We start from the raw sequence: 10,425 nt of genomic DNA, 5'->3' as shown, positions 1-10,425 counted from the left end.
GAAACTGCTACATGGTTACATTTTTCCAGAACCAGATGCAATAATATGGTAAAGAACACAGGTAGAAGAGATCACTAATTTTCCTTTTCCCCCAATAAACTATGTTTATTATTCCAATTTTAATTACCATGCAATCTAATGGATTTAAGGCTTATATTTTCCACATCACTAGACATCACAAACATGAAAGCATTTTATACTGTCATTATACATCAATGTTTGTACTTGGTTATACATATATACAGAAATTATTCACACATCTTAACCTTGCTATTTCCTCCTCTCAAACCAACATAATTTTACCATGAAAGCAGCTTTTTAATAAATGGTGTAAGAAATACAGCAAGGCACACTTTTTTAAAAAACTTTTTTCTCATTACCACCTCAAGAAGCATAAAAAACGAAAATGTTGTACATAATTTAATAGGAGAATGTCACCAGTTTATAATATACAACACCCTATAGTTGTTTCCTGAAGTGCTGCATAGATTATTTTTCAAATGAGATAAATAAAATGGTGCTTTTAAAAGTTGCTTAACTTTGAAAGAAGGACCAGTGTTTCTTCTCTATGCTTCAATAAAATCAAATATTGGCCTTTTAGGTAAACCTCTTTCCACAAACATAGGCATCATACCATTAAAAAAAAAATCCAGATTGAAACATGAAATTGGTCAGTAGGGGGGGCATTCCAGACAGGTGAATTTAATGGACCATCAATTTGGTGAACTGCAGAACGTTAAAGAGTAGATGGGGAGGGGAGAAGGCAAACTGAAAGTCTCGCCAGAGAAGTGGGGTTGGTAGAGGTAGCTTGGGACAGGAATCCACGGGAGAACAAGCAGCTTTGCTGAACTTCAAAGACAATCACCTAAAGAGAACCAGTGCACACATCCAGATCACAAGGCTCATGTGGACAACCGCATTCAGAAGAAAGACTCATCTTGGGAGAGGTCAATGTAACAAACGGCAGTGACAGGATGGAACCAGAGACCAGCCCAGGGCAGAAGGATGAGGCCACCCCTGAGTTGCAGCCAGGCTAATCTACAAGAAACAAAAAAAGGGACAGAAAAGTTTTCAGAAAGGTCTGTTTCATTTGCAAAACCAAACCCCTTTGAGGAACCAATGAAGTCTGCCATTTTAGAACTACCTGCTAATGTTCTAAAAGAAGAGGATGAAATAATGTGATTTTAATAGCCCAAATGTTTCAGAATCAGTGTGAAAAACAATGATTTTTTTTTTAAAGACATGGGTTTAAAGAAAACAAGAAAAATCATTGTTTGACCTTTGCTCTGGATCTTATCTACTCTTTTTCTTGTGAGCTAAGCTTTAAACACTCAAGATAGCCTCAAATCAGCATGAAAATGTAAGGCTGCCAATGCCAAGTAATGCAGCAAGGCAGCAACAGTGATTCACAAACTAGTAGCCTTGGCCCTGAGGTTTAACCCTTCCTTCAATGATGTATGTGTGACAGCGGAATTCCATTATTATATAATGGTGAAATATTCATAACGTGATAATACCAAAAATGCTTCAGCTCTTTGCCTATAAAAGGATACAACTAGGACTTCTAGCTCAGATACGAATGCATTTCATTTAAAGTACAGACAGCATTGTGCAAATGAGAATGATTTAATTACTTCTGTTCTTCTGATGGCTCAGATAGCAAATTTGTTAAGACTCAATTGGTTGTTCGTATTTCTAAGTAGCTAAAACCAACCTGTTGAGTGTAAGGAAACAATTAAATTCCAGGTTTAGGCAATATAGGATGCAGTTACTTTAGGTCCTCTGACCAGCTCTGAAATAAAGCAGCCTTTTGCTTGTCAGGGTTTAAACTGAGTTCTGAAGTCTGATGCCAGGTTGCTTTATTGTTCGTCTAGAACTAAATATTCTCATTCTTTCTGTCTTGCTCTCTCTTTCTCTTTAATCTTGCAACCTGTTTAAGAGTCAGAAAGACTTAAGCAAATGTGGTTTGGCTTGAGCCACAGGATGCTGGGGAAAGAAGGCAAGTTATCAAGAACAGGGAGAGACAGACAGGAACAGATGGGATGGAATTTGGTACAGTAAAATAATGCAGTAACCCAAGAAAGAGCTTGGTGCATTGTTCAAATGCTGAGGACATGACTCATTTGAAAGATGGCCACTGAGTAGGGAATCCTTAGGTGAGGCAAATCTGGTCTTACCAAATGCTGGAATTTAAATTCCTCTGGATAATCAATTCTTTCAACTTGGCCCACATGGAAAGCGGCAGGCCAAATTGGCTGAGATACAGATCTGAGTGTGTGTATGTGTGTGATGGGTGATAACATTTTTTTTATTTAGCATGGCAGGGCTAGTTATTCAGACATGCTAGACAATTCAAAAACACTTCACATCCACCAGAACCTTGATTTATGGAATTGATTTTAAAGGTAAATAAGGTAAGATTACACTTACATTTTTTAGTGAAAAATTAATCCACTTTCACCAAGAGTAGTTTCTTAAACCTGCTTGGTCAGCTCTGGGTCATATTAAAGACTTAATGTCAACCAATTAACAGTAAGAATTTGTGTTGTGTACATGAGAAAAGTTTGCTTTTACAGCTTTCTCAGTTTAGAAAGACTGAGCAGCAGCACTTTTTACTGTATGTGTGTATACGTGAGCATGCACAAATACAAGCAATTGCCTAAAATCTAAAATTTATGGGCCACCAACTATTTACATATCACTAAAGTAGCAACGGCAAAACAGCTAAAAGGTTCTGAAGGAAATATATACACCCAAAGTAAATACAGCACACGCACGCACGCATGCGCACACACACAAATACACACGCACACACACACTAACATAACACTGAAAACCAGAGCAAACCAAAAGGGGAAAAAAAGTATATGCTGGCTGCATGTGATGAGTTAAATTTTTATACTACAGGATTTATCCCTCCAGCCTTAAGTTTAGGGTTAAATCATTCACCAAAGATCAGAGGCTTGTGATGAGCATTATGAAGAAATAACTGTCAGAATACAGCAAAAAGATTAGTGCAAAGTACATCTCTTAGGCAGGTCCTAGGAGGCTCTCCAGACATACATTATACGCTTCCTCTAAATTAGGCAAAAGTATCTGGATCCACCCAGTTGATGTGATTTGCTGTAACCGACCTATTTTTTATAGAAACATGACACAAAAATGAAAATAGTGAATAGCACAGCAGTGTACCTGAAAATTGGTACAAATGCATACTGCGTTAGATCGTGTGAAAACTTCTCAGTTTCAGTGGGTTTTTAATTAGAACACAGTAAATAAAAAACCTGTTCCAAAAATCTTAAAAAAAAAACGCTTGTTACTGTTGCAGACTGTATCTGCTATTCTAAGTGATAGTTCCTCTAGAATGCATTACAATAATGTTATCATTTGAGAACTTACTTCTGGAAAAAAAAAGCACATTGAATTTTGTGAATTTTATTCTCCTGATTAAAATGGCTTAAGAAAGCAGAGCTTTTTCTTTTGCTTCTTTGAATCTTATAGGAAGAACAATGACAGGAAGTAAGCTTTGACAGACATGAAACTTCATAATTACCAAACAATCTTACTATGTGTTCCTGACATTTAACACCGAAGGTGTGTCAAGATTTTGAAATTAAATAACTTGTCATTGTTGGTAATATTTTAATATGTATACCCAGGTAACCTGATGCTAATGACTGGTGAAAAGTTTAGGCATCCAAATATTCTGTCTACATGATACCGAAAAAACTGAATAGGCCCGGTAAATATGGCTACTTAAATGGCCTTAGGCTGACAACAAGTCACTTGGGGGCGATGTGAGTTCTGCAGAAGTAAAATCTGGCTGCTTCTCCCATTGTCTGAGACAGGGCCAGGCATCGAACCACAGGGTTTCCACCAAATCTTGCTAACTGGCAGGTAGGCTAGCTGATAGTTTTACACTGTCCCTGCCCGGAAGATGTGAGCACTGCACAGGCCCATCAGCTCATTCCCTACCCCACGTCTAAAGATGGAGCGGAGTATCATTACATTTCATTTTAGTTCTCTATCTGCGTAAGGGAGAGGAAAAATCCCCGGAGCATCAAAAAGGGAGGTATGCACCCCAGAGGCTTCTCCAGACGGGATCTCGGCACGACTGGTGAGGGTCACAGTCATGTGATGTCATGCTCAGAACTGCTTTGAAGCCTTTATCCCCTTTCAGAAAACAGAAATCAGCCAGGCTCTCCAGCCCTTCTGTGGAGGTTGGCAGAGCCAGCAGTACAATTGGTTCTAATAGAACTTGTTTTGAAGCAGCTTATGGAATTGCAGCTACTCTCCCTTAATGGCCAGTTTTACTGCATACTGATAGAGAGTATGATTACAGGGTGGACATGTTTCACAGAAAATACATTTCTCTCTCTCCTACTTTTGTTCTCACTTGCAGCCAATTGTAAATAGGGTCTGAAAGATAGAAAATTAGGTGAGCTATATTAGTAAGTAGGATGCTTTTCTTCAATTTTGCATACTGAGTTTATTTTTAGGGTATATATGATATAGATTCCCCCCTCACTCCCCATTTCAAGCAGCTCTACAGAGAATCACACATTTTAATGAGCTTAGGGCACAGGTGTTGCAGGAAAAAAATAATGATGTTTGCCATTCATCTTTCAAATTAAATAATGTGTTTTTAAATAGTAACTTTTTTCATAATACATTATGGGAACAACATTTCTCTGTCACATTTTAAAAGATGTATTTGTAATAAATGTAAATTACTTTTAGAAAATCAGTAATTAGGCTCATCAAAAAATAAACAATCTGCCACAAAAAAGATAATCTTTAGCATAGTTAAGTATAATAACTGTTATTTGAATAAGTTAACAAATTAGGGTAGATTGCTTCTGTAATTCATTTCCTATAGCACAAGTTTAGGTTACTGCATTAAGCTTCTGGAGTAGGGGGTGGAGATGGCATTCGGCACCTCATACTTTGGTGAACTACAACTCCCACATTCAAAAACTCAAAAATTTTCTTCTTTACACTTGAAATATTTCATCACTGGGGCTTAGAAATGGGAAATAACAGAATTTTTGTGTCACTTTTAGAGCTGAAACGTCGTATCAGAATTATCAATCAATAGCTGTCTTATTAAAAACAAATTGTAGAATGACTTTCTTTAAAAAACTGGATGGAAATCAGCCTGTCACCTTCAGGCAAAATTCAAAAATTCTGTTTTTATCCAAATGCCATTAACTTGTCATGTATTCTCTCTGCATTTGCTGTCTGGGCCTGTTCTCAGTCTCTGTGTGGATAAATAAGAGCCTCTGCTCTAGTATCAACTTTCTCCTCCTGTTTGAATCCTCAGACTTGGTCATGATTAGGGGCTGTGACAGCACAGCCTTCCACCAGGGAAGCAAACGTGATGATAGTTACATTAGACAGAAGCGTAAAAGGAAAGCCCAGATCAGGAGATTCAGCCTTTAACCTAATCACGGATCATCTCCAGGCACTGAAGGGAGCGGGCAGCTCTGTGAGCAGAAAACTGAAGTGGGCAGCACTGTCGCGGTGCATGCATTTTGATCAGAGGGTGTAATTGCAATTTGGAGAACCTTTTTCCCTCCCTCAATGGAAGAATTTCAGGCCCTACATTATTCTTCCTCAAATTTTATATTCCTCTTGCCATAATGATGTAATTAAGATGTTACTAGAATGTGACTTTTTTCCTCACTTTGCTTCACAGTTACTTGCATTGGTGGGAGTATTTTTCTCCACCTAAATGTCTTATTCAGGTAAATATCTGCCGTGATCAACTATCCTGACTAGTCTCTTCTCCAATCATAGCTCTGTTAACTAAAACTCATATATTAAGTATATATATAAAATACACATTAACATATATTAAATATATATATATTAAAACATGAGGACTATACGTACCTTTCAATGAGATGATTTTCATGCTTGGAGAGGGTTACATTCTACCTATGCATATTTCTATGTCGTTCTTCATGAAGGTTTAGAAGATTTTCTTCACAGGTTACAGTTTGGGGGTTGGGATGCAATGCAGCCTTGTCTTTTGGCTGCTTTGCCTTCAAGGAGAGTCCTGGAATTCTAGATTTGGCTGAAGCAGCATTGTGTTCTTCTGGCATTCCAGACTCACCCAGGTTTCCTGAACTCTCCTTTTCATTGCCCAGCCTTGAAGGAGTAGTTAACTCTGAGCTTTCTCCACAGGCGTCAGAAGCTTGGGGTAAACTATCTACTTCCTTTCTTCCAACATCACATTCTTTGGCAGGGGGAGGGCTTGAACGAGCCACCATGTCTGCATCGTTAGCTAAGAGTGAAATATCACTGAAGTTGGAAGAACCTGCCGCTGCTTGGCGTGACCCTGGAGCTCCTCTAGGAAGTGCAGGGTCATCTGGAGGAGTACTGGAGAAAAAGGGCTTGTCTTCAGCAGGGTCCTCCTCAACACAGACCTCAAAGAAGCATTCGGGGTCTTCCTTGTCTTCTGAGCCAGAGTCAGTAATGTCCGGTGGCAACGGAGTGTTGCTCTTCTCTTCGATGTAATTGGTGACCTCCCCACAATCGCTGTCATGAGACGAGAGAGATAAGTAAGAATAAAAGTCGCCTTTTCTCAGCTGGATGGGCCGGTGAGAATGTTCCAACACCTTCTCCTTGATTTGAGTTAATGAAGTGGGAGCAGCCGCCTCATTTTCAGGTTGAGATTTACATTTTAGGGCTGTTGAAGCCATGTCGATGATTTCCTTAACAAAGTCGTGTACTGAACAATCTTCGGCATCTTTCGGATGGAAAACATCTGGCTCACAGTCGCAACAAGAAATGCTGTCACTAATAGAAACATTTTCCTCGGCTTCATTTTGTTCAAGGGCTAGGCAGAAACCAGTAGATCTTCCAGCCATATCTGATGCATTGCTGGATGGAGATTTCAGTACATCACAGTCCTGTCTATTGATAACTTCTGAAGGCAGTTCTGGGCAAGACTTCTCAGTGGGAGTAGAAGCAGCACTTTGATTTTCAAAATGGTGGCGGTCTTGACATTTCTTTGGAAGATGTCTAACAGGCTGGGGAACAAATTCCTTTCCAGCAATATTTGAATCACCTGAGCTATCCATAAATGCTTTGCACTTACAATGCTCACTCTCTGAAATCCTTTCCCCAGTTGAACCAAGATTTTCACATTCCTTTGCAATCTCATTCAGTTTGTCCTTCTGCCTTTCTGGCGCACTTTCAATATTGCCATTTTCCATGTCTGCCGCATAAGGGTCTTTATTCACTTTGAAAATATTTTTCTTATTTTCACCCTTTGTCCCTAACTCATGGGTGTGGGATAAATTCTTCCCATTTCCGTTATTTTCAGAGAGACGTTTTATGGAGCCATTTAGAAGGGCTTCAATGTTCAGGGTATCAGAGGAGTTGGTCATCTCACTACTACTTACATCCTTACTGCCTTTTATTTCATCACTGAGATTACATCTTCTCTTATCTCTTGTCAAGGAAAACTTTGGTCTAATCCAGGTCTGCAGTTCATTCTTTATGTAGTCCAGCCCTGACATCAAGTTGCATTCTTCATAAATTTCATCATCTGTTGCAATACTGGAGTCATCATCCTCATCTTTGATGCATAGCTCTTCTTCTGTCAAGGTGAGGGTAGAGCTGGAGAGGAGGTCACTGTCGTCTTCATCATCAGTGCAAGCGGAGGTGCAGGAGACATTAACGATCATGCTGACATTGACATCACTTTCATCGGCCACCGAACGTGTCAGGCGCTTCCTGAATGATGCATTCGATTCCGGGATCTTGTTCTTGTGTAACACAATATCCTCTGAGCAAAGAGAGAGCTCATCACTGCTGCTAAGTTCTGTGAGAGATGCTGGCGAGTCTTCATTAATAGAAGATGCTATGTCCAATGACAGCTGGCCAGTAAAGGCCATCTTTTGGGAACTGCTTTGAAGAGTGATATCGGAAACACTTCGCTTTATCTTCTGCTCCGACGGGCTCTGGATATTCTCCAAACGATTCAGGAGATCTAATGTTCTTTTACTCAGTTCACCAACTGAGCCACTGCTCACGCTTATGTCCCCAGAGCTGTGACAGCTAAAAAGATCTTCATTGCTTTTATAGGATGTCAACCAACTTTCTAAAGAAGTGCTTCTCTGGAGGCTGTCACTGCCGTTTTTAAAGATGCCCAATCCAAATAAATCACCCCCTGGAGAAAGGGACTCAACAGACGAACTATGAGGTAAAAGGGAGAGCTGCCTGGCACTCTGCACGCCACTGAAAGTCTTCTCTGCATCACCACTTTTATATGAATTTCGATCCATTTCATGGGACGCACTTGCCAAAATCCTTTCATGGGAAGGGGCATCTGGTTGTAACTCTGTAGCCTGGTGTTTAGATTTGCAGGATTTTTTATCAAAATAAAAACCATGGAGCAGGGGATCCTCCACATGTGCTTTTTCACTTTGTGACTGTTTCATTATCATTGGTAATTTGAGTTTTGAGCCTTGAAGGTAAGAGTAATCATAAAATGTAAACACATCATGTTTTCCTTGTAATTCTTCTCCCAAACAATCAGGGGTATGTCTGGTAATACTGTTTAAATCTCCAACTTTTCCATTTACACAACCCACTGTTGAAATGGATAACTGAGAGCTCTTGGGAAGCTTAATGCATTCCTCCTCATCTTTAAATTTCTGCTTTAACATGTTAACTGCATCTCCTGTTTGTGGGTCCAGATGTTCAGTTTCAGGGTTACTCGGGGACTCACCCACCACATTGAGCAAGCACATTTCAGAGTTTGTGGTGGTTTCAGTGTCTCCTTCACTGACAATTCCACTCTCACTGCCTGAATTTTGGCCCATGTCTCCTCCGTGGCATGGGCAGGGCTTTACCAAACTGGTACCCCCTAGAAGATCCGGCAAAGATTTGGTAGATGAAAATGAAGAGTCTTTACTGAGACTCTTCGTTAAAACATTAGGCTGTGTCATGCCAGAGAAATTTGGACTGTTTTTCAGGAACGGGATGTGGTTGTCTTCATAGAGTTCAACATTGTGGAGGCTGTACACCTGGTAGATGTGTGGGCTGGAGGGAGCAGTAATACTTGATGTACACTGAGATGCCCCCTGGTCGCTTGCCTCTTCTTCATAACCAGGGTCCTCACTACCTGCCTCTTCAAGCTTTAAGGAAGGCATGACAGGTTGGGATTCTTGCTCAAGGTCATTTGATTCTTCATTCAAACTAATTAACTTGTTGCTTATGTCAGTTTCATCCCATTCCAGGGCATCCTCACTTGTCCCGTTTAGGTCCATCAAGCCAGGATCAATCACATTCAGAGTCTCCTGTGTAGAAGAAGGGAAAAAAAAAAAAAAAGAATTAGGGAACACAAGCATGAACTTTTTATCCATTCAAAATCTCTTGGAAGAGTCAGGAAAGAAATTTGCCCCAAGCATGAATTTGAAAGACAGCATAATTACCAGCTCTATGTCTCTCTGGAATAACATCCCAAATTATTGAAATAGGCTTTTCTATCAATAGTAATTTGTCACTGAGGGTAATAACATAGATTAAAATGTAAGATTATTACAGTCAAATTGTTATTTATGGAATTAACCATTTCCTACTGATTCATCTGCAATTTTAACCCTGAAGATAAAACTGCCAGGCAAATAAAGGTAAAAAGAGTATAGCCTAAGACATCTTTTAGGTACATTCATCCTGATACTCTTTTAGCTCTGGAGTCATGATGGAGTGCTATCTGCAGCCATATATGGCGAACCCCTTCTTGGTTCTCTTCCCGGGTTCTCCACTTGAAGCAGCTTCTGCCTGGGAAAATGGAAGAGAGTTGTAGCTATTTGTAAAGCCATTCACAGGCCAGAGGCTCTCAAATGTCTATTTTTCCCTCCGCCTTCCCTTTCAGGGTTCCTCCTCTTCAGAATTTGGCCCTGTTCCCAGACAGACCACAAGATGAGCAACATTTGACTGGTTTCTTCACCTGCACCTTCCTGGACCTTGAGTCTTGGGCCCCAGGGCTGCAGGGCAGCCTCTTAATTACAGTTCTTTCAGTCCCTCTCTTCTCCAGTCTCTTGCTATGAGAGAGATTGCGCTTTGATCCTTGTTAACTTGTCTCACTATTGCCAGTCCTGCCCCGATTTCTTACAAGCAGGAACCTCCCCCTGCTACCCACCTCCAGCCCTAGAATAACAACGATCTGAAAACTGTCTGACTCTAAGGATGAAGGAGCCCAGATTCTCTTATGCTGCTTTCTGCCTGCACAGCTGTGACCTTGGTCATTCCCGGGACTTCCTGGTTTTTCCCCTAGAGCTTGATGCATTCTAGGACGTTGGGACATAGAAGCTGAATGGGCTCCCGGACTCTGTTCATATTCCTCCAGCATCCTCACTTGCTGGCCAGCTGTCTAGATTCAAACTGGAGCCAAGAGAGGTGATACAG

At 40.4% G+C, this 10,425-nt stretch overlaps 1 protein-coding gene across 4 annotated transcripts in view; it reads right to left on the bottom strand.

The window, feature by feature from the left end:
* Window positions 1-768: 768 nt before the first annotated feature.
* The window catches only part of AKAP6 (A-kinase anchoring protein 6), a 466,205-nt gene continuing 456,548 nt past the window's right edge, over window positions 769-10,425 (bottom strand). For all 4 annotated transcript variants that reach the window (XM_006191269.3, XM_014564808.2, XM_014564809.2 and 1 more), the window contains 2 exons: window positions 5,896-9,314; window positions 769-1,038 (listed from right to left, as the gene is read on the bottom strand). In XM_006191269.3, the coding sequence (XP_006191331.1) occupies window positions 5,937-9,314 (3,378 nt within the window). In that variant the 3' untranslated portion in view covers window positions 769-1,038; window positions 5,896-5,936. The remainder of the gene's footprint in view (window positions 1,039-5,895; window positions 9,315-10,425) is intronic.

This window comes from Camelus ferus, chromosome 6 (assembly GCF_009834535.1).
Source record: "Camelus ferus isolate YT-003-E chromosome 6, BCGSAC_Cfer_1.0, whole genome shotgun sequence".
Lineage (NCBI taxonomy): Eukaryota > Metazoa > Chordata > Mammalia > Artiodactyla > Camelidae > Camelus > Camelus ferus.
Note: the sequence above shows the minus strand (reverse complement) of the source record. Positions and strands in the feature narration are given on the sequence as shown.